General features: G+C 44.8%; 1 protein-coding gene across 2 annotated transcripts; it reads right to left on the reverse strand.

The window, feature by feature from the left end:
- Positions 1 to 622: 622 nt before the first annotated feature.
- Positions 623 to 18811, reverse strand: ASB1 (ankyrin repeat and SOCS box containing 1). 2 transcript variants are annotated; one of them, XM_044432037.1, is made up of 5 exons: positions 18612 to 18811; positions 15081 to 15222; positions 14154 to 14456; positions 6649 to 7016; positions 623 to 3804 (listed from the first exon to the last, which is right to left on the reverse strand). In XM_044432037.1, the coding sequence occupies exons 1-5, from the start codon at positions 18742 to 18744 to the stop codon at positions 3674 to 3676; spliced, it is 1077 nt and encodes a 358-aa protein (XP_044287972.1). In that variant the 5' UTR covers positions 18745 to 18811; the 3' UTR covers positions 623 to 3673. The 2 variants fall into 2 exon arrangements, with proteins under 2 accessions (XP_044287972.1, XP_044287973.1); XM_044432038.1 differs by having other exon boundaries at positions 15081 to 15227; positions 18612 to 18758.
- Between the last annotated feature and the right edge of the window lie 5835 nt (positions 18812 to 24646).

The following is a 24646-nucleotide window of genomic DNA, read 5'->3' on the forward strand; positions in this document are numbered from 1 at the left end:
AAGCATAACCACATTTCCTTCCAGTAAAAAGTCATATACAAAATTAATACTGTTCCTAGATACTTTGGCCACCTAATGAGAAGGAAAGAACAATAGATGGCAAAAGAAGAAGGGGACGGCAGAGGATGAGGTGGCTGGATGGAGTCACTGAAGCAGTCGGCATGAGCTTAAGTGGCCTCCAGGGGATGGTGGAGGACAGGAAGGCCAGGAGGAATGTTGTCCATGGGGTCGCGATGGGTCGGACACGACTTTGCGACTAGCAACAACAAAGTCTTCCTGCTAGGAGCCACTAGAGTGCAGCAGCATAGTCAGTGTACGCATGCTTTACAGCAGGGGTCCTCAAACTTTTTGAGTAGGGGGCCAGATGAAAAGTGCCAGTGATGGGCGCAGGCCGCCAAGGTGGTATGGGCGGGGGGTGGGGGGGGGTGCGTGAGTGCGCAGCAAGGCAGGGACATGCGTGGGCAGAGATCCTTTTCTCCGAGAGAGTCCAAAACGATCTCCTTGCAAGCAAGCCGGTGCCTCGGGGCCGGCTTGCTCACAAGGAGATCGTTTTAGACTCTCTCGGAGAAAAGGATCTCCTGGCAAGGTGCCAGCTTGGTCACAAGGAGATCCTTTTCTCCGAGCGAGTCCAAAACGATCTCCTTGCAAGCAAGCCGGCACCTCGCCACGTGCGCACGTCGAGCTATGATGGTCCAGATAAATGGCCATGGTGGGCCAGATCCAGCCCGCGGGCCGTAGTTTGAGGACCCATGCTTTACAGGGCTCTTGTGTGCAGCTAAGCATAATGGTTTCTCTAAAATGCACGTGGAATAAGAAGTTATCACTGCTGAAATTCTTTTATGGCAGTAGCCACAAAATACATTAGCAGAAGTCAGTTCCTGTCGCTAGCAAGTATTGCTCATTGGCAAATAATGCCACTTGCTTAACTTTAAAATGTTAAGAATGGTTTTGAAATAACAAGGCATGCAGCACTTGAGCCTATCATGAGCACCATGGAAGGTTGAAGATTTGAAATGTCTTCTGGAGACAGAAGGGAACACATCTCATATTTATTTATACCATTTGGTTTGACTCTAAGTTTACAATGGGAAGGAGGCAGTGGTCTGTAAGCTGCAGCCCTACATGAGATGCGTTTATAAAAGCTAGAATTTGCTTCCTTTAGGTATCTTATTTTCATGAACTGTAATCTAAGTAAATATTATCTTGCTTCCTTGCCTGTTTTAAAAAACCTCAAAAGAATCAATCTAAAATTAACTTAAAATTGATCTCAGTTCAAATGAAAAAAGAGTCCTTGAATAAATAGGAATTCTTGCTTGATATCTGCTGCTGCTTCTCAGTTACATGGTTATATGCAGAAATTCAGAATTTATAGGCCACGTGTGGCTGCCCATTCTACTCAAAATAACTATAGTTATGTGCCAGCCTATGCCTGTGTTCTCTACCATGTTGCTAAATTAGTTTCATTCACACTTATTTAAATTGCCCAAACCCATCCCTTTTGTGCAGTCTCTCACATTCCTTGTCTCTTTGGCCTAGTGATTCATCTTGCAAATATACATAATTTAGAGGCCTGCTAAGCTTTGTTTCTATATTCAACTTTTTGTGAGAACACGGAGCGAGTCCAAAGGGGTCTCCTAGGCCATCTAGTCTGACCCCCGGCTCTGCTCACGACATGCCCACTATGTGTATGTCTAGCCTATCCTTGAACACCCTCACCAATGGGGCTTCAACCACTTCCCATGGAGGCCCATTCCAACCCTTGGGGTCCTAACTGTCAGGAAGTGCTTCCTGGCATCCAAATTGAACCTTGGTTCCCTGAGCTTTGCTCTGCTGGAGTGCATCCTGCCCTCCTCTGCAGGGGAGAACTTTAACTGCTGGCCAGTTTGTTGGTAGAAAGAACTCAGCAGGACTTCCTTCTGGGCAGAAATGCACAGGGCTGCACTGTTACTGTTTAGTGACTCTATTTACATTGGGGAAATATCTAATAGGGAATGTAATGATTCTGCTCAGTAGAACCAGTCAATTATTCAAGGAGGACTACAAGAGCCTTAGTCAGATATTTGTGGGCACGCAAGTGTTAAAACTGCATATGTGGCAGAAGTGTACACAGAAATCCTGTCCTGCACATTTTATTTAACCTGCATCCCTGGGCATGCAGGTTTTTCTGAAGTCTGTCTTGTGTTGAGCAGGAGGATCTTCAAAATACATTTTTGTCTACTTATGCCAAGCTGAACATAGCTAGATGTTGTCCAACCAGCCATCTTGCACTACCCGATACGATAGTGGTTTCTAACTGATGGGGCTTGTTTTATACTCATTCATACAACATGTACTTCTGTTTCTGAGTTGTGCTACAAATGGAGAAGAATGTCAGTGTGCCAACTTGCTGAAAGAAGTTGCACAGAAATACCAGAATTGCTGGTAATAAGGACAGCGACAATGGAGAATGGTACCACTCTAGGGGCCTCAGGGGTGAGGAGACCCAGCACCTGCCATAATAAGCTTGTGGTGCATCTGTATCATCAGGACATACAAAACTCCGATTGGAGCAGGGTACACGAGCTTTCAAATCCCATAGGAGCTCTTCAATCTAACCATCAGAGCTGCATAACTACACAGAGTTGCAGGTTTCACTAATGGGAATCAATGCTATTAATGCTGGTTTTTCCTCTGGAAACCAAAAGAGTCTTTGGTCTTTCTGGTGATTGTTTGAATAGGCTGAAAGAACTGGGTTATGTACTCACCTACCTATTTAACAGAAAATTGTGCAAATTGTGGTTTTGGGGAAGATATAGCTATTAGGGAACAGGAAGAAGATATATAATGAATGAGAACTGGACAGGTGGGTTTGAGATAAGGCATGTTTCACACATAATGCCTACCATGTGGGAGTTGCTTAAAATTGAATTCATATGGTGGCGGCTCTAAGCAAGCCATGTGGTTTGTCTTTATGTCACTGTAACACATTCCTTTTGCTGGCTTACTGAACTGCAGCAAAAGCGGTTTGGTATCAGCTAGCCCATGCATCAATTGCTTTCCAGAAATGGCTCATCATAGAGAGCAGCCATCACACCGGTGCAATTCCAAGCCATGGCAAATGTTGCATGTGAGAAAAAGCTTGTGGTTGAAATTCATGAGTAGGAAGTAGATGGCAGCAGGGCTGGGGATGGTTGTGTGCTAAGATATGAAGAAAGGCTGAAACCAAAATAAAATCAACGAAGGAGGTTATGCGTGTAATTTCAATGGAAACCTTCCAGAGGATCTACTTTCTGTTTATAACTCATCCTGAGCCCTCATTAGAGGTAGGTGTGAATCTAAATAAATACAGAAACTACTTTCAGATGTTTTTGAATAAGCAGCATATGACTATTTTCAATAAATATTAAAAAGTAAACAAAATAATAAATACATTGCCTATACTAACTTACAGGATCATATCCTATCTTTTTCAACTGAGGCATTATATCATATCCTAGTCATCAGGCTGGCACTTGCTAAAATCCACATTCAAAGAGTAAGTAATGGAGGTAGTATGGCAAAAAAAGAATCTTCATGGCATTGACCAAAGCGTATATTGAACAGCGCTAAGGAAGTACTGCTCTTATCTCAATAGCTCACTCTTAAAAATGGACACCCCAAAAGGAAATTTTCCTCTGTATCATCATAGCAGATTTTACTGTTCATGAAGTAAAAATTTTGTGATAGGGTCTGGGACTGGGAGAGTACGTATCAGGTCGAGGCGGTGTTTTCCAAGCGCCCCCCGCACTGCAACACGACACAGGCTCATCAAACTCCTAGGACACCCTGAAATTAAACACACAAGAAACAGACAGTAAGAGAGTAGAAGAATGAACCAGGGTATAAAACTGTCACTCTGTGTCTAGTGAAGTTGCCACTCTTTCTCTTGCTGAGGGAAGAACACTTTAAAAAGGTTATAAACCCCCCTAAGCCTCTGAACTGCAATAACAGTTTTCCTTTAAGCAACTAATGAATTTACCAGTAGTGGAACTGTCATCTCAGACCTCAATTTTTAAGACAGTCCTTACAGACAGCAGCCCCAATTTTGATTGCTTGTACTTACCGGTCTACTTGACCCCATTTTCTCTCAAGTTAAATGAGCACAGGAATGCCCTCTGCAAACCAAGTACTTAAGATCTGACTTTACTTATATGAGAGCCCAGAAAGCCCTATGGCTATGAGGGCAGTATAAAAAATTTTTCTCCTCTGCTCCATCTGCAGTCTTTGGACACTGTTAATCAGGAGTCCTCAAACATTTTAAACAGGGGGCCAGTTCACTGTCCCTCAGACTGTTGTGGGCTGGACTACAGTTAGAAAAAAATATGAATGAATTCCTATGCACACTGCACATTAAAAGTTAATTAAAGTTAAAATAAATTAAAAAATTTTAAAAAATAATTAAAATAATTAAAATTTAAAAAATAATTCAAACATTACAAAATGTTTGCTCTGCTTGCTTGGGCTGCAACAGAAGTCCAAGATGAGGTGGGGAAGAGCATGTCCATATTCAAGGGACGTAGCTACAATGTCCGCGATTGTGCTTGGGGGGTTAAGATGGCCGCGAGTGTGCTTGAGGGGGGGGGAGACTGGCCTGATCGCTGGCATGCTTGGGGGGGCGGAGATGGGAGCGATTGTGGGCGTGCTTGTGCAGGGAAGGCGGGTGCAATCGCAGCCATCTTCCCCCCAGAAGCACAACCATGATTGTGCCCGTCTTCTCTGCACGAGCGTGACCGCAATCGTGGCCATCTCCCCACTGAGTACACCTGCGCCGGCTCAGAGCTTTTGGACTCACTTGGAGATCGTTTTCTCCGAGCGAGTCCAAAACCTCTGAGGCAGGCCAGATTTGGCCCACGGGCTGTAGTCTGAGGACCATGCTGTTAATAATTACACATTTTTAGCAGGTACAATCATACTTCTTGCCAAAAAAGGCCAATCCAGTGGGTGTGAGGGCAAGATGGGAATTTGGTCCAACAAGCCAAAATGCCTGTACATTAAGATTCAAACGTTGTTAAATATTTGTTAAAGTAAATGCTTTCAGCCTTTATCAATTAATTGGTTTAACCTGGTGTCCTGCACTGAGCATGGGGTTGGACCCAATGGCCTTCCGGCCCCTTCTAACTCTACTATTCTTTGAGTCTGTGAAAATCAGTCACATTGGTTTCTAATATTGGAGCTGCCCAATTCAATTGAAGTGGAAATAAGTTGCATTCTAGTACATTTATGTTCAGCACGAATCAATTTCTTGTCTAAGTGACAAAGAGTTTGTGTTGCTTAATGAGTAACTGGATGACGATAATACACAAGTGCAGTCCAGGTAAGACAGATGATAGTGGGAAAATCCAATGGATCGGTTAGCTAGTGAGTTACTCTCATCTGTAAGAAAGCAGCTGCTGCTGCTGTAGACTGCTGCTCATAGTTAACCATCTGATACTGCAGCCATTGCAGACTACTGTAATTCCTTGTATGCGGAACTAACACTGAAGCCAATTTAGAAACCTTGGCTACTGGACAATGTGGCAACCTATTGACAGCAGTAAGTTAATGCAGTCAGCCCTCCACATTCACGGGGGTTGGGGGCTGGACCCCCATGAAAGTGAAAAAATGCAAATACCTCCAGGCTTCCCCAACCTTGCTCTTAATACAGTTGACCACATGAGTCCTGGATTGCTTCTCCGTTTCTCTCTCAGGCCTCCATCTGATCCAGCAGGGCTCCCCTTCTTCCTTTATTACATTCTTATGTTCTTATTCCCCGCCCTCCCTTTCACCCACCAGGGCCGCCTCTTTGCACCAAGGAAATGCCAGAGGGGTTTCCAGCTCCAGATGGGTGGGACAAGAGGGCATGTTTTGGAGGCCCCCCCCCCTTTCGTTTTCTCTTTCTCCACGGTGATGTCAATTTTTTGCAGCAGGCTACGAAGCTCCCCCCACCCCCAAAATCCTATTTAATTATTGATGGCAAACTTGTGAATAATCAAATCTGCTAAAGTTGAACCCATGAAAGTTGAGGCTTGACTGTTTTTACAAATGCCGAGGTTTGAATATCATGTCAAATTGGATGCCAGTCCATTTCTAGGCCCCATTCCAAGTCCTCCCTGTGACCCCTGCGAAAGGCCTAATAGCTTTCTTTTCATAGGGCTTTGCCACCATCAAACTCACAGAATATGACCGTTGCAATGGGACCCGTTTGGCTCTCTCCTTGCTAACTTTCTGCAGATGAGGCAGGTTTTCGTTTCAGGTGGCCTTTGAACATTGATTGCTTTTTTTCTGACTTTTATATGGAATTTATGGCTGTGCTATTTCCTGCTGTTTCACTTTTGTTTTACTGATGCTTTGCTAGAAAGTATTATTGTACGGATTTTTAATTGGTTGTAGTTTGTGACGTCCCCTTGAAATTAATATGAAAAGTAGCATATAAATGCTTTCTGAATAAAAAACCTCTTCCTTAAACTCTTGTAATCTGATGCTATTTAATTTTGTAATTAAATATTAGAAAATATTTTCTAGCATTCATCAGTCAAGTAAATCCTGTCCCCAAGAAAATTCAGCACATAATCTGGCTAATCCATGTGCATTTCGTTCATCAAGCTCTCATTTTACAGGGCTAAAAGTGCCAAAAGAACTTTTTCTACTCACTCCTGGCTTCTTTGAACACCCGCATGGCTTCTGGGTTTACTTTGATCCTTGCTGTTGCTTCTTCCCCCAGAGTTTCCCATTTCACCAGATTCAGGTTGGCACCAAAGTCAATTAAGAGGCTGACAAAAGCCACATCACAGCCGTGGCGCAAGACTGCATCCATCACACATGCTGCAGAGCTCCTGGAGAATGCTTGATTGTTTACTGGGCCACAGCAGTTGAAATCTGGGTTGGCTCCTGCTTGCAGAAGCAGTTCGAAACATGAGAGGTTATGATAGGCTGCACTAATATACAGTGGGCAGACCACAAGGGATGTGAGTTGTCGGGAAGAGGTCAAATGATGATTAACATCCACATCGGCGCCATATCTGGGGAAAGAAAACAGAATTCCTTTTAAAAGGTTCTTTTGTGCAACCGCATGTGAATTGCTAGGCTGCTTCTTGATTCTAGCAACTCACAAATGTGATCTCCTGTAAGTCCAGCTAGACAAAGACTGTGCCTCAGAATTCTCGCTGATGGACAAAAGCAGCCCAGAAGGGCTGAGCGTGACATCTGCCCCAGCTGGATCGGATGTGCTGTACTCCCAGAACAGCGGAGTGTGTGAGTGTGGGCGAGAGACCGCCCTCCCTCCATCAGGCTAAATCTGCAATAAGATCTGGGTACATAATGCCAGGAAGTCCTTAACTGGGGCAAGCCCTGACTAGCATCCCAGCGCTACTCTTACATCTCACTCTTTCTATAGCTTAAACACGAAGCTCATGTGACAGAAAGATCTGCCTTCTGGTAAACATGCTGGAAAAGGCAGATCCACGTGTACTCTCCACTGCCAGAGTGGCTTCCTGTATTCAGGCTGGAACGTTCTTCAGTAGTCAAACCGCCCTGCCTTTGTCTTTTGTGGTGCTGCAGAGTTTGCCCACCAAAAATGGTATGCCTATTGTTAGTTGCTAGGGAACAAGAATGTATTCTAGAACAAATTATTTCCCTTCTTCTGTAAGGAAGTACAGAGCAGTGCAACACTCTGAATGGGGTGAAGAAAGAGCTTTTATACATCCTTTTCCAGGAGCAGTCCCAACTGTCTACTTTTCATGGCATGGAGTTACGGACAAGAATCAATATTTTTTTTTCTAGTGCTGACAGTACTAGTAGCCAGCTTGCTAGGATGATTTTCACATACAAAGTTAGAAAGTCCTCACTAATCAGAACACCAGCTAAACAATGCCAAGACCCTAGAGATGAGCAGAATTCTGCCGCCCTCTATGGGAAAAATGAAAAACAATCTTGCATGGAGTGTCCACTTGCCAAAGCAAAATAACCTGCATGTGCTCTGTGTCTGTCTTGGGAAATATAAGAAGCTAATTGAAAGGTGACCATATTGCAGGGATACAGTGATGCCTACAAGTGCTATCCATCATACTGGATTATTACAGGAAGGATTTAACCCCTCATTACAGGAAGGATATAGCCAGGTTAGAGTCAGTGCAGCGCAGGGCCACAAGGTTGGTGGCTGGTTTGCAGGGGATGCCGTATGAGGTGAGACTGAGGGAACTGGGTCTTTTCAGCCTGGAGAAGAGCAGACTCAGAGGGGATCTCTTGGCGACATACAGGTATGTAAGGGGGTGTCACACGGAGGTGGGTAGAGACCTGTTCTCCCCTGCAGAGGAGGGCAGGATGCCCAGGATGCGCTCCAATGAAGCAAAGCTCCAGGAACCAAGATTCAGAGGGGATGCCAGGAAGTACTTCCTGACAGTTAGGACCCCAAGGGTATGAAATGGGCTTCCACAGGAGGTGGTTGAGGCCCCATCGATGAAGGTGTTCAAGGATAGGCTAGACATGCACATGGTAGGCATGTCATGAGCAGAGCTGGCTGGAGCTGGGGGTCAGACTAGATGGCCCAGGAGGCCCCTTCTGATTCGTTATGTTTCTACAGAACAGTACACCACAGCCCCCACCATACATAATCCATTACTACCACCACCACCACCACAAGTACTGCGCAACCCTTCTATCCAGCATTTTTAGCTCTTGCAAGGAGCTATGCCAGAAGAGCACCAGGAGAGATTTTGGAAGAGGTTAGATAAAAGGGTAGACAAAATCTGGCAGATTTTATTAAGAGTAAACCACAATGTATCAGAGAGGTTTCTCTTCAGAGGTTACACTGCCATATTTTTGCATCCTTCTGTTCCACTCCCCCAAACTACGTTTGGGGCAAGGCTGAGTTAAGCAGATGAATGTGAGAGGCCGGAGGGACCAAGATTGCACCAGCTCTCCCTACTTAGAACTTTTGTGTTTCCCAGCAGAAACTCTTAAAAAGCCTACAGAACACAATGTGGTCTTTTGCCTGGACCAAAACAAGCCATGGTAAATAAAGCAACCCCAGCAACAAGCCATGGTTTGTCAAGATGGCTTGCCACTGAGCAAACGGAATGTGTCATGTGCTGTCAAATTGTCTCCGACTTAGGGCAGCCCTATGAATAAAAGCCCATCAAAATGTTCTGTCCATGACAACTCCATTCAGCTTTTCTAAGATCAAGGGTGTGGCTTCCTTTATGGATTCAATCCATCTCATTTTTGGTCTTCCTTTTTGTCTTCTGCCTTAGACTTTCTCTAACATGTTTTTCTTCTCCAGTGAGTTTTTACCTCCTCATGATCTGTCCAAAGTACGACAGCCTCAGTTTTAGTCATTTTTGCGTCTAGGGAAAGCTCTGGCTTGATTTGATCTAGGACCCACTTGTCTGTCTTTCTATTGGTCCAGAAAACTATCCTGTGGGAAATAGTCTAGGTTCACACAACATGAAACTGGCTCCTATTATAGTCTTTTACCCATGACAGGTTGTCATGTTCCATAAACAGTTATGAGAACAGTTCAGTTCTCAATGTTATGTAACAGCAGCACAAGTAATCCTTAATCCTGGATTTGCCCTGGACTCCCTTAAAAGGTTGATGCATAAAGAACCTTGGAACTCATATATTTTTCAAGCCCAGTTACAGTGCCTTGCAGAACTACTCCCTGCCACACCTTTGACTTCTCCATGTGTGTTGTTTTCCAGCCTCAAATTGAAATAATAATTGGCATTATTCCCATTTGATGTTCAACACTGTCAAGGTGCACTTAAATCAATTTCAACTCCAGGTTGTTACTCAGCAAACTATGGAAAATTTATGGATGAACACTTCTGTGAGGCACTGTGGGCATGAACTTACGTAGGCATGCGCATTCCTTGGCATTGATTCTATTGCTGCCATTTTCCAAGAAGGCTGACATGAATGTAGCTATACAATAGTGCATGAATTAATACATGCAGGCTGCTTCTTTCAGTGGCAAAATACAGGATGTCACCGCTGTTCTCCGTATGGGCTAGTGGAAACTTCCCCAAACTGGTGCCCTCCAGATTCTTTGGAATACAACTCCCAGTATTTGTGACCATTTGCAATGTGAGCACGAGCTAATGGAAGTGTAAGTGCACAAAATCTGGAAGGCACCAACTTGGGGAAAGCGGTCCTGTGCGTCAGCAGGGTTCAGCATCCTCCTGCCCCCTTTACTGGCTTGTCTGTTGCATCTTCCACCTTTTAGGAATGCCTTTCCCACTGCTGGGTGCTCACATGAATACCAGCACGTCTTACTTTGTTGTCTTCTGGAGAGCCACTTACACATCTTTCATTCATTCTCAGAGGGCAATCAATATGTGCACACATGCCAGAGATGTGACAATTAGCGTTGGCAAAATATAAGATATACAAAACCTCCTTTTCAAGTAAGGAGCCAAATACCATTCCTTCTTTACTGCTGAACAGCAGGATTCCACCAGCCCCACCTCTAAGCATCTGAAGCAATGTATTGGTTTGAAATATAAATTCTGTGGACTATTTGAAGTCTTTGTCAAACGCCCAGCAAACTAGTGTAGGAAAGCAGCTGCCATTCTGTACATAATAAAAGCTAAAAAGAAAAAGAACTCAGGCGTAAGAATGATCCAGCCAAAATGCAGCACAACCAGCAGAGTGTTTGGCTTGGCTTGGCTCTGTCCAGGGAGAGGATTCCACTCTAAGCAGAAGTCTCCAAGATGTCTGCGTGGAGCAATTAAATGAATGAGGAATAATTATGTCTTCCCATCCAAGGCGTCTGAAAGGAGGGCTTCTGCTTTTCTAATTATATAATTCTGCCAGTTAATAAGTAAAGGTTGGTATTCTGGGCCAAGTTTTCTTAAGATGTCCAGCTTTTGTCTCTAGGGCTTGTTCCTCTTTGCAGAGTTTGGAAAATGCCATTTTGAAGGGCATGAACAGTTCCTTGCTAAGTTAGTCATACCTGCATATAAGAAGCTGCGCATTCAGACAGCACATGAAATCATGAAATGGCTCAAACCTAGTGGGGTCATATACAGGGTTTGTTTCTCAGCTTTTTTTTCCCCTTGACCCTCAAACACACACCTGAGAACTTCCCACTATCTTTCCCAGGCTCAGGAAGTACCTACAGGATTACAGACAGAAAATGCTTAAAGATGAAATGCTGTTACTACATTTCCCAAATAATGATATTCCAGAGGCCACTCAACACACTCCAGTTTCTTTCAGCAGAGCCTACCCTGGAGACATATGGCTCCTCTGCTTATTTTCAGACATACAAGCAGAACACAGTGGAAATAAACCGATTCCTGCAGGAAACAGCACAGCCGCTAACCTTACTTCAGTCCTCCACGAGAGCTCCTGCACTCTGAGAAATGCCCTCTCTTCAGCCACCTCACAGCTTTCTTGACCTTTATATTAAAACTCTGAACTACTATCCCATCTCTCTAGCTGAAGAATGTCACCTTTCTAAACTCTGAGAGTATCACGTTTCAAAGCCAGAGAGAGGGAGAGCATGTCATTATTCACTTTCACTACTACTGAGTGTGTTCAGCAAAACCCATCACGGGGGATGAGCCATAGGGGGTTGTCAAATTGTGGGACGCTGGACCAATTCTCCTTGCTCCTCTTGCCTAGGCAGCTGGGGCCACCGTCACGGGGTCAGTGCCCTCAGGGTTCCTCAGCCTTTGGTCTCCCTTTGGAGACAGCCTGGTGGAGGGCTGGAGTGTAGCCATCATGCTATTGACTTTTCTAAGCTGAGTCACATACTACTTTACCCAAAAGAGAAAGAGAAAGAGCTTTTGTACATTGCAAATGGCTGCACAGGTGCTTTTTTCTGTCAAGTCAGTCAGGTGTTGGGAGCTAATCCATTTATTGGAAAGTCAATTCATAAATTGCCCTGCTCTCACTGCTTTTCCCTGTGCAGAAGAAAAGATATGTGCCCCTGATATATTTTCTCCCATGTGTGACAATTTAACTGAGGCAACATTTTGTGGGGGGAAATGGCCTGCGAGAAAAGATGGCACACACCCTTATGCCTCTGCTCTGATTAAATCTGGAGCCCTGTGTGGTTTGTGGCTCTTCTTACATGGCAATAAGCCAGAACTGCTGATCAATCGTTGCTGACTTGCTTCTGTGTTTGTTTGTTTACTTCTCCCTTCACACCAGCAGGGGAAGGAGATCAGAAATGGAAAGCTTCTGATGAAGTCTAATTCCAAACTCCGGGTTGGCTTCGCCCCAAGAGGAGGATCCATAGGCCACCACAAAGTCCTGTTTCTTTCCTGGCTTGTAAGCCTGGCTATTTAGGGGCAACAGACAAGCAGGGGAGTTCGGGTGTCATGCAAGGCTTTCCCTTTCTGTTCGGTTTCTGCTGCCACAAGAGAGAGGAATGGAGGAGGAGCAAAGAGCATGGCCACCAGCAGGCTGCCTCTGCCCAATAAGCTGTGGTACCCCTGCTCTGGCCCTTGGGAGGCGGTGGGGGGGGGGCGCACAAGAGAGCAAGGGAGCCTGCCTGCTGTGGCCACAGATCTCCCTGCCACATAAACCATGGGGGCTTGTTGTGTTGCATAAACCCTCCCTGGAATGTTTGGCGTGGCTCTGAAGCCCACATTGTTGTAGGATCAGTAGCTACCCGGGGCTTGCCGTTACTGAACCCTAGACATCATGAGAAGCCCCGGGGCAGTCCCACCTTCACAAGGCTACCTGGCAAGAGCGGCCACAGACCTCGCTGCTGTAGAGGCTGGGCCTCTGACCCCAGTCCCCAAATTGCCCAAATGCACGTGGGGTGGTTGCCAGAAGCTTTGCCCCTGCCCTGCTGATGCTCAAGGCAGAGGCAGGGTGGAGCAAGGGAAGCCGCTACCCACTGAGGCGGGCAGCTGTGGGGCAAGGGTGGGCTTGACCCTCATGAGTGGAGTGAAGGCCATCAGCAATCCTTGCTCCCCTCCACACACTAATGAGTGTAGAAAAAGAGACTCCAAGGGGATCTGTGGGCAACTTATAGGTACATGAGGGGGTGTCACATGGAGGAGGGTAGAGACCTGTTCTCCCCTGCAGAGGAGGGCAAGATGTGCTCCAATGGAGCCAAGTTGAGGGAAGCAAGGTTCCCTTTGGATGCCAGGAAGCACTTCTGACAGTTAAAAGGCATGCAGGCATGACAGCTAAAGAACTGGGATTAGCTGTAGCTGCATAACTGGTAGCAAACGTAATGGTCCCAATCAAACACCATCCAGCCAAAGTTAACCACTTTTAAGTCGCATGTTTTCCAGTGGATTCACACTTCAAGCATAAATGCATAAAGCTTTCCCATTGAAATAAACTCTTCACTCCCTACAAGCTGACTTGAGAGTGTAAATCTTCACAAGAGGCCCTGCTCTGTATCTCACAGACAGTTGAGATATGATAGGGAGTTAAGTGGGGCAGAGCCTCCTCGGTGGTGACACACCGAATTTGCCCAGGAATGCCTGGTCAGTTCTCTCCTTTTCTGCCTTCAGCTGCAAGGTTAAGACACCAAGCAGTAAGTGATCATTTTGTTTGGTGCTTTCATTGCGGTTTGCTTCTGGTTTTGAGCTTCTCTCCCTGAATTTTGCAGAATGGAGTTTTACTTGTAGTGGTGAAACGTATTTTATCTGTTTTTAATATCTGTATTGTTGACCTATTGCCTTGAGGGGCCTCTATGGATGTAAAAGCAGGGTAAACATATTTAATAAACACAAATGAAAAAACTGTGAAGTCAATGTTTGGTCTGTGTTGTTTTGATCAGTGACAGGAATTTCATGTGTGTCAGGTACCTCCTGATGTTGCCTTCACTGAACGATGGGCACCTCTGGCAACTGGCCTTCGGAAAGGCTACAGTGGAGTGAACCAGAGTGTGCTGCCCTGAGGATCACCTTTTAGGTGGAAAGGCAGCTCATGAAATGTTCTACACAAACAAGCAGAGTGCAATGTTGGGAAAGACTCTGAATTTCTGCCAGCTGCATACAGGAATACTCTGGCTTTCCCCCCTGCAAGTTTCTATTTCCTTGGGCTCCCTCCCCACTCCACCCCTCCTCTCTTCCTGGCCGTTGCTGCCTGTTGTAATTAGCACATTGAGGATCCTTTCCCTAATTATTCTATTTGCATGCTAGGTAATTGGCCCATCTCACGAAGATGTAAAATGATTTGGTACTTACCTGATCAGCTCTCTCAGGATGTCAGCCCTGCCAACCCGAGCAGCGTGATAGATGGGGGTGCTGCGGTGGTGACGGCTCCCGTTGGGGTCAGCGCCAGCCTCCAGAAGGATCTGTGTGCATTCCAAGTGCCCGTGCACAACAGCGACATACAAGGCTGTTTGTCCTTTCACATCCACAAGATCAATCTCTGCCCCTTTCTGGATCAGGAATTCCACACAATCTCCATGCCCAGCCGTGGCAGCGATCCGCAGTGGTGTACAAGGCAGCCAACCACAGCACCACACGGACTTCTCATTGATACGCCTGAAGAAAGGCAAAAGCAGCACAACTCAGCTATCTGCAAATGTGCCTGGAGTTTGCCTCACTGCCACCTTGTGAGCCAGCACGGTTCTGAAGGAGCATGGGGCAGAAATTGAAGACAAGTTGTACTCTCCCTGTTGCTAGCTGCTGAAGGAATGTCTCCATGCACCCTCTCGTATTATATAAAAGACATTAACTGGGGTCACCAGAAGAAAGCTTTAAAAAGCTAGAAATGTGAAACAGTACCACCTTAAACCTTGGATGATGTAGGTGGTGCCACCTAAGTCCTATTTACTCTCATCCTGAGGGGAGATATGCCAATGATCTTTTCATGCTTCTCATTTTGGAAAGAGAAACATGGGCACAGTTCATCACTGAGTGTACTCACGCTCATCTGTCCAGTACTAATCTACAGCTGAATGCCTGAACTGTTACCACAGGAAGCCCACGAGTCATTTGAGCTCTGCCAAAATGGCAAGTATTGATCAGAGAGGTGGAACCCACAGGCGAGCAGGTGGAGGCACGATGCTGATCCCTGTCCTCCTCTGCTAATTACTGCCCACACGAGGCAGACGGGGACAATGGATCCTTGGTTGCATGTTCAGATGCCACAGAATGAAGATTTACCTTAGGAAGCTCTCTTCCTGCAGCAAGCTTCTAATGGTCTGCAAGTCCCCCACATACGCAGCATCATGGAGTCGGGTGTCCTCACAGAGCTCAAGGGGGTGGTCACAGAACTGCTCCCTCAACCACTCTTTCAGACCACGACCTGTGCTGAAGAGATTACCGTTCTGTTAGCTGGCCAGATGGGGAGCTCCTGTGGCCATCTTTGAGGTTCCTCATGCCTGCATTTCTGCTGTTGTTGATACTGTGATGTTACATCTCTATCCCACCTTCTTCCTCTTCTGAGGAATGCAAGGTGGCTTCAGTAGCTCTCCTCCCATTACCTGTCTTAGCCAGACAACAACCCTCTTGGGGAAGTTAGGCTCAGAGTGAGCGGCTGGCCCCAAGTCCTCCAGTGAGCTTCATGGCCGAGCGGGGCCTCAAGCCCAGGTGCCCTGAACCCCAGTCCAGCAGTTTCATCAGCACACCAGGCTGGCTCTCACCAGTTTTGGACCAAGAGATCCCTCAGCAACTCAGTCTGTGTTGTTACTGAGGGTGAAAATGGGGCAGCCCAGCACAAGTGACTTGAGAAAAGCAGCGCTACCTTGCCCACATGCTCACCCCCCTCCCCATGCTTCTCTTTCAGCAGCTTTTGTGGGGCGGATATGAAAACCTGCAACATTTGCCTGTCTGAAACCAACAGCGAGGCTTGGTGCTGTCATGCTGCTTTAGGAAAGCTTTCAAAGACTGGGAGAGTTGTCTGAAATTATGAATCCTTGGTTACTCCATTCAGCCTAGCTAAACACATGTGAGACAAGCCAGTATACACAGTATACAGTATATCTCAAAGCAGCTTACATCAATCTCTTCAATCTTATCCCCACAACAACAGCCTGTGGGGCAAGTTGGGCTGAGAGTCTGTGGCTGGCCCAAAGTCACCCAGTTGGCTGAGCAGGGACTGGAATCCGAATTGCCCCAGTCTCAGCGCTGTGCCACTGCATCACACTGGCTGTCTTGAGGAAGAAATTAGATTAGGAGAAGGTGGGTGGGATTAATCTGCACCTTCCCCAAGCCTTCCTTTACTTTGCAGGCCTTACCTAGGAAGGGCGTTAACCTATAATATTTTTATTCACACCCTCCACGGATTTTCCCTGGGCCACAGACTTCCAGTGACTTCTAACCCCTAGCAGGAAGACCCACAAAGCCTTGAGCTCTAGTTAGCCATGACAATGTTAATGCTATTTTATCTCTCTGCCCTTTCCTAATTTGCAATACTGGCTCCCCACATTCTACCTGACTTGGTGCAGTTTACCTCCAAGCTCCCTTCCACATTCCTAAGCAGGCTCTCTTCCCTCATATTAAGCTCCATTCACCGTGCTGCACAGAATCAAGGCAGGGCTGCCTCCCATCTGATGGGTCATCCATGATGCTGCCACTCACTTGTAAGTTGGAATCTGGTTTTGTAACCCTTCGGGGAAAAGCTCTACAGAGGCAAACCTATTTCTTTCCTTGCTTGATTTCTCCCTGATCAAATTTCTTCAGCTTCAATAAAGTTTTTTAATTGGAATTGGGACTTTGGCTTTGTATGCCAATATGCAAGGAATATTCTTCCATGTCCCAGTTGATTTATGCTACATAATTTGATCAAAGGGAGATAAGGCAAACTGGGCTGGAGCCTGGCTGCTTGATTGGCTGCACTGCTCTTTCCACGTTAACTGGCTATAGGTTTCGGGGTCCCTGACTCCTAAAGCCAAATGGCAAAAAGGATGGTTGCTAAAAATTCAGGAGAGCAAGCAGCCAGGTTCGCAGTGCTCCTGTATGTTCTTCTTGATGATTTTTTCTTTTTGGTAACTGTGCCGAAAATTCTGTGATGGATCTCTTAGTAACATTTCTTTCTAAACAGGAGGAAATAACAGTAGAATGTGTTAAGAAAGATTTTTGCTGTGTTTAAAGCCACAATTCCCAAACTGATTTGCTACAATGACTTAGAGTTATTGTGCAGCCCAGGAATCCATTATCAGACAATTACATTTTTGTCTTATCACTATTATCAGATTAGGTTAAATTATCTTGAAATAGAATAACAGGCTATTCCAAGTTATTTGCCTTGTGGATAATTTGGAAATAATTGATCTATAATATGTATAATGCTAATAATATCATGTCTACATAGCTCATTCATTTAGGTCAGTGCTATTGCAGGAATTTTAGCAGAGTGGTTGATGCCATTCTGCAAAGAAAAATATTGGCAGATCTGCAAAGTAACAGAATAATAGAACGCTTTAAAGCGGTGCGTGACACCAGTTTCTAGCCTGTTTCGCTTGCACACTCAAGCAACTTTCACCAGGAAGGAGATACGTGGATAGGTGGAAGGATGGTTTCTGAAGTTGGTGTCACTGCAGCCACCAGAGGCAGAAGACAGATTCGTCCCCACCCTGCTCTGAGGATAGAAGTGAACAGCTGCCATGCGCTCCAGAAGGGAAAGAAAGCTTTCGCAATGAAGGTGAAAAATGGCCCAGCACTCACTCAGTCGAGGATGGGATGCAGCTGTGTTTGTATGCAGTGTATCCCTACACTCTTTCACTACTATCTAGATCCAGCAGTCAAATGGAAGCACTTGCCAATGCTTCAGCCACCACCAGTCCTATTTCACAGAAACAAACAGCAGGGCCGACAGCAACATTTCCCCAGATTCATCTGGCAGCTGAGCTTGGAATGGCTTTGGTCATATGACTCTCAGTCCACATAACTGCCCCCAGCAGCGCATGGCGAGTGCTACTACTTTAAAATCAAGGCAATAGTATTTTGACAGCACTGGCTCCTGGCACATGATCCACTCATTTTCTTTTCCTCAAATGTCATTCTGTTGGGCATGATGTGGAGAACAGATAACAGAACTATGCTGTTTTCCATACATTTGAAATAGCTAGTATAAATCACTTTTGAAAAATGATGCCCATGCACAAACCTTAAAAGCCTAGAACTATAATGGGTTGGAAATTATAGATTGTAATTTTAGTTGTATGTACATTGTATGCATCTCAAAGAACTTGATTGACCAAGGAGCGCCTTAAATTTCTGGAAAATCCTGATGCTTTTCATTGGAAAACTCCAGGTTTGGTTGGCTGGTTTGCTCAAGGTTTTCAGAGTTCATTCTGAAGTACATACTCGTCTGGCAAATCCAATGTACATTCAGCACAACCTGCTGAAAGATTCCTGAACTATCAGTATTCCCTGATCCAAACACAAACGCAGCTTCTCAAGCACCCACACCCCGTCCCACTACAAAAAGGCGTTGCTATCTGTCACATCCTTGCTTAAAAAACAAAGCCCAACACCAAGCCTACACAGCAAAATGGAGACCCAACAGCAACCAAGCCTACACAGCAAAATGGAGACCCAACAGCAACCAAGCCTACACAGCAAAATGGAGACCCAACACAACCAAGTCTACACAGCAAAATGGAGACCCAAGGCACCACTCCTTTAAATAAGCAACGCCAACGGGTTCTCTTCCCTCCCGCCGCGCCCGAGGGAGGGGGAGCCTTACAACACCTGCGCTCCCACTTGTGGCACATGCTGCTCCAGGACTGCAGCCGAGCGTCTGAGGCGCCGGGCGATCGCCGCCGTCGTGCTCCAGGGCGTCAGCGCGCGCGGCCGGACCGCTTGGGAGGTTTGCATCAGCCATCGGTCCAAAGGGGGGCCATCTGTGTCGCTGCGGGCCTCCAGCTACCCCCGCACAGTAGCAGCATCGGCTGACCCGTCATTTCCCCTTCCCTTTCCCTTGGCTACGGAGCCGCACGGCGATCACGGGGATCCTCCCACCCGATTGGTGGGAGAGGCCAGCCCCTCACTTCCTGCTTGTTCGTTAAGGTGGCTTGTGCCAGTCTTTTTTCCTTTCTTGTAAGGCTCTGGTTTGGTTTGCCAGCACAGAAGAAACGCCTGCTGACATGATCGCGGCAGGAAGCAGTGAAGCATTTGAGCATTTTGCCTCTGCGTTGTTTTCGTTTGTTTGTTTGTTTGTTTTTAGTATTACTAAAGGGAAACACGGTAGGGGTGAATCGGGTTGTGCATGCCTTTTGGAGAAGTGTCTGGACAGGGAAATCTGGGAAGTAATAGGATCACCATTCTCAATCATCTTGGACAGCTGTCCCAAAAGATGAAGGGCAAATTCGATTTTTGCTGCTCCAGAGGATAGGACCTGAACCAACAGGCTCAAATCAAAAGAAAAGGAATTTAGACTAAGTTTTTGTAAGAACTCCTGGTGGTTTGAGGTGTTTCACGGTGAAGTCCTGCAGAAAGTGCTGGACTTTGTTTCTTTGTGTTGTTATGTGCCATCAATTTGTCTCTGACGCAGGGTTACCCGATGAATGAAATATTTTTGTCACCTTTTGCTTTTCACCTGTCCTTAGCATGTGTGAGAGTTTCTCTCATCATTCATCTAAGATCTTGTCTTTCTTTTTTACTAGAGGAATTGTCTTTTTGCATTCTTCCCTAATAATGTTTCCGGTTTCAATCCACAGTTCTTCTGGCTCATGGTCAACTGAGTTCAGTAATGTAAATCTATTCTTTATATGGACTCTGAATTCCTCAGGAACGTTATTAACATTGTAATTTGGTACTACTGTTAGTGACCTTTTTTTGGCTTTACTCTGATTTTTACTATTAACAGTGCATGGTCCCTACTGCATTCAGCTCCAGGTCTTTTGGTAGTAAGAATACACTTTTCCATCTTCTACTTCCATTTATGTAATTTATTTGATTCAGTATTTGCTGTCCGGTGATGTCTCAAAGGATATTATGCTATTAGTTGAGGATCTAGGCAACTACATTAATAAAAGTCTGTGTTTGCCACACCTGGAAAGCATCCCTTTCACAATCTCAACTGCTATAGGAATGCTTCCCTGTGGGGCAATTCCACACAGTTGTAATATCTGAATGCATGCGAGAGTTTCCTAGTGACATGGGACTTCCTGTGATCCTCACATAGCTGGGCTGTGTTCCAAATATTCAGATGCATTCAAGAGCAGCACCCTATCACACCACTGGGAAATGTTTCCTGCACTACTATAGCGCAGCTTCTGAAATGCCCTGGTGTTTTGCATAACATGTGGTTATGTTACTTTTGTCATGGAAATGGAATGGTAGTTTTCTTGCTATCCAAACAAGGCAAATAAGAGAGATCCCATAAGATAATGTCCCATACATCTATAAGCTTTTTCATTCCAGTTGGGACTTTCTACAGCTGTCAGTAGCAGTCACCCCTTTTGTCCAAGGCAGCATTTGAACCTGCCCTTTAAATACAGCAGGTTTTTTTTAAAAAATAAGAGTCCAGTACATTAACTTCCTTCCTTTCTCAAAAAATAGGTTTCCCTGGAAGCAGTTGCCCCTCTGTTAAGCACCAGGCCAGATAATGAAGCTTTCTGCATGTGATGCATATTTAGTGAATAGAAAATGGAGTTACTGCTGGTCTTATGAACATAGTTATCAATACAGAGGCAGCCCAACTCTAGTGACACTACAGAGCCTCTAGAAGGCCACAGAAATCTTTTGGAGATCCAGCTATGAGGTTGGAAGAGCAACCTGACCTTCTGGCTGGGTCTCTGAGCACCCAACACGGAAAAGAACACTGGCTGCTTCTTCGAAGTCACACATGTGACTCTGGCATTGGGTTTTTGCAGCATTCTTGGGGGGAATGGCAGGTGGGGGCGGGGAGACAAGTCCCACCATGGTATGAGGTAACTTAGTGGCACCTCAGTCTCCTTCCCTCCCACTCCAAAGCATCTCAGCGAGTTGGCAAGAGGAGCTTGGAGCCGAAGGTCATTTCTGTATTTTTCCTACCCTCCACAGTATGACCACAATCCTCCAAGTTCTCTGAGCATTTGGATTGGATTGCACCCTAATATTTACAAACAGTCTGTGTTGCTGGTAACTTCAACAGCCAAGTGAAAAAAGGAACAAGAGCAACAGCTTGCTTGATACTAACCAGCAGGGAAGGCCCAGTGGGCAAAGTGGCAACTATGGGAATTCTGGGGGAAAGGGACCATGCCAGACTTGAATTCTTGATTTTAAAGGAAGCAAAGTCAAATATAGCCAAGCATGTACCATGATTTTCAGGAAAGCCAATTTTAATCGTATCAGAACTATGGTAAGTAAAGTCTTATGGCAAGTGGCTCTAATGAGAAAAGGAGCCCAAGATGGTTGGGGATTTTTTCAAATTTTAAAAAGGGAATTCTAAAGGCACAATTACAAACAGTTCTAACAAGGAAAAAAGGTAGACGACAAGAGAAGAATACCATGTGACTTCACAAAAAGCTTAGAGGTTATCTGAAAACCAAAAAGGACATGTATAGGAAGTGGAAGGAAGGCAAGGCCACAAAGAATACAGGCAGGTACATGGAACTGCAGAAATGGCATGAGGAAGACAAAAACTAGAAGTGAACTGAGGCTAGTGAGGGATGCTGCAGAGTAATTCAGATCCTGACAGTAACCTCCCTGGTGGACCATGGGGATGCTGTGGAAATGATCTATGTTGACTTTGGCAAAGCTTTTGACAAAGTGCCCCATGGTATCTTGACTAGCAAACTAGCTTAAAGTGGGCTAGATAGAAAAACTATTAGGTGGGTCCAAAATTGGCTGCAGATATGGACTCAAAGAGTACTCCTCAATGGCACCTTCTCAGACTGGGAAGAGGTAACAAGAGAGGTACTGCAGAATTCAGTCCTGGGCCCGGTGCTCTTCCACTTTTTTATTAATGATTTGGATGAGGAAGCATAGGAAACAATTATCAGATTCGCAGATGACACAAAACTGTGTGGGACAGCTGGAAGACAGAAAGACGATTCAAGGTGATCTTGATAGGTAGGAGTGCTGGGCTGAAAACAACAGAATGAAATTCACGAGGGACAAAACTAAGTTCTGAACCTAGGGGAAAAAATCAAATACATTGGTACAAGATGCAGAATATTTGGCTCAAAAATATGCAAGTGAGAAGGATCTTGCAATTGTTGTAGATCACAAACTGAATGTGATGTGCCTCCAAAAAGGGCAAATGCTGTTTTGGGTTGCATTTGCAAGTGACATAGTGTCACTTCCAAATGACATGAAGTACTAGTTTCCCTTTACTCAGCACTGGTTAGGCCTCCTCTGGAATACTGTGCCCAGTTCTGGGCACCACAGTTTAAGAAAAATGCAGACAAGCAGGAAAGGGTTCAGAGGAGGGCAACAAGGATCTGGGAACTGGAAACCAAGCCCTATGAGGGGAGACTGGAAGAACTGGGCATATTTAGCCTCAAGAAAAGAAGACTGAGGGGAGATGTGATAGCACTCCGCAAGTACTGGAAAGGCTGTCACAAACAGGAAGGACAGGATCTCTTCTCAAGGCTAAACATGCAGAAGATGGAAAAATGGGCTCAAGTTATAGGAAGCCAGATCCTGACTAAAGATCAGGAAAAACCTCCTGACTACTAGGGTAGGACAACAATGGAACCAAGAGCTAGGGAGCTTGTAGGCTTTTCCACACTAGAGGCATTCAGGATGCAGCTGGACAGCCATCTGAAAGGGATGGTTTAACTTGGAGTCCTGCACTGAGCAGGGGGTCGGACCCAATGGTCCTCTAGCCTAATCGAACTCCACTATTCTATGACCTTGTCTATTGCATGGATGTCAGTACTATGAAGACTACAGTAGCAGCTGTAGTTTCCTTTGGACTAGTGCAAGTCCAAGAACAATGGTTAATTGTTGAAGCAGGCCTGAAACTTTGGAAGCAGCCCAATTCAGTTTGGAGAAATCTCTATTCTCTTTGGACCTTACCTGAAATATACTAATAATAATAGGCAGTAATATTGCTGAAAATGATTTAAGTTTCTTTAACTAAACTCTTGAGGAGTGGGCAAGATTTAGCAGACTTGCACACACTTTCAAGGAACACTTGGGGGGTGGGTATACATCCCCTTGGCAGCACTGCATGCACTGGCCATGCCGCCTGGCAGCCCTGTGTTTGCTGCCAGTGTGTGTGTTGTGAGGTACCCATTTATAGATGTGTACAGTCAGGAATGGCCAAGTCTTCCAGTTTGTAAGGAGGGCCCCTCCAGGAGCACATCTACATGCACAGATATTGTATGCATATTGTGTGCAAATGTGCATGTCACAAGTCATGGTCATCTGGCCAGGGCGACTTATTTTATATTGTTATTTTTGCATTTTAACTTAATGTTTGTATTTTTTAATTTAATGTTATAATTATTTTTTAACTTAACGTTGTAAGCCACCCCGAGGCTTCGGCGAATGGGGCGGCATAAAAATGTTTTAATAAATAAATAAATAATAAATAAACTGGAGGAGAAGTCAGTGGTGTGCTCCTGATATTTCCCTCACACATTCACAGAACGTGTGGGGAAAAGGTCTGCATATACCTCAAGTTACCCCCTTCTAGGAAAAGTATCATATTCTCTGAAGAGCCTTTCAGTTCTGAGATGCTGACCTGTACATGTATCCTATATATAGACTCCCTCTGAGATTCAAGTTAGGTTTGCAAGAATGAGATGATCACAGCATCACAACAGTAGTTTATATACAACAATTAAGTTTCTTATTTTATTGACTTTCTAAAGTAACTGTACAATCTAAACATCACTATTCAAAGAAAAAAATAAAATTTTAATTTATATAAAAATCAATTTATAATACAATTTTTTATCTGTACAATTTTTATTCACAGATAGGATATGGTGAAGTCTTCTAGCACAAAGAGTTCAACCATAAATACAGATTCATACAGAAATATGATAGGATATTTCAGATATTGAATTAAGTCACAAGTGTACAGTTGCATGCATTTTGAAAAGATGGCAACTTAAGTAGCCTAACAACCTCTGCTGATACCTTGTGGCTTTTTTTTAGCAGAGTTTCCCTTCTCTTCTGGGAATGCAAAATTGATATTTTATTCAAAATCAGCTAAATATAACAACATTATATGCTAAGGGAAATTTCTGCAGTTCTTCAAAATATATGCTAAAACAATTATGATATGAATTTTGAGACCTCACCTTAATAAAATCAAGCAGGCTATATCAGTGAAAAGCAAGAAACAAAAATCTACCAGTTAGCACATTTATAACCAAATCAGGCACACTGCTCAACAGCAAACCTAATCATGGTTATTTATTGGTAGATCAAATTTACTTCCAAGCAAATGTTTTGATGTGGTATCAGATCCAGACATTGCACCACAATTTATTAAATAGCTGCTTCATATATTTCTGCATGGTATTTTCCCCAAGCCTCTGTTTTTTTTCCAGGCTCCTCAATGAATTAACACATGAAAATTCAAACTGCAGATATGAAACTATAATTCTCTTTCACAATGTACCTAACTGATGAGTAATGTAACTCTGATGAGGACATTTGATGGTAAATTTGTAAAAAGAATAAAAGTGAGAGTTCTTATATTCATCGGAACCCCCATCCCCTGCAACTCAAGTCAAATTCACTGAAATAATGGCATAACCTCAAAAGAATAAACAAAGTTTCAGATGTTGGGCTTGGATGGGAGAAAGTGAATTTGCTGCCTGCACAGCACCTGCCAGCTC

This window comes from Varanus komodoensis, unplaced genomic scaffold, assembly GCF_004798865.1.
Source record: "Varanus komodoensis strain SLA01 unplaced genomic scaffold, ASM479886v1 scaffold23, whole genome shotgun sequence".
Classification (NCBI taxonomy): domain Eukaryota; kingdom Metazoa; phylum Chordata; class Lepidosauria; order Squamata; family Varanidae; genus Varanus; species Varanus komodoensis.

Bases quoted from the DNA above. Each gene is read 5' to 3' on its own strand.
- ASB1 (XM_044432037.1), bottom strand. From the start codon at position 18,744: ATGGCTGATGCAAACCTCCCAAGCGGTCCGGCCGCGCGCGCTGACGCC. The intron at 15,223-18,611 runs GTGTTGTAAGGC...TCTTCAGCACAG, and splicing joins TGCCACAAGTGGGAGCGCAG to GTCGTGGTCTGAAAGAGTGG. The intron at 7,017-14,153 runs GTAAGTACCAAA...TTCTTTCCCCAG, and splicing joins ATCCTGAGAGAGCTGATCAG to ATATGGCGCCGATGTGGATG.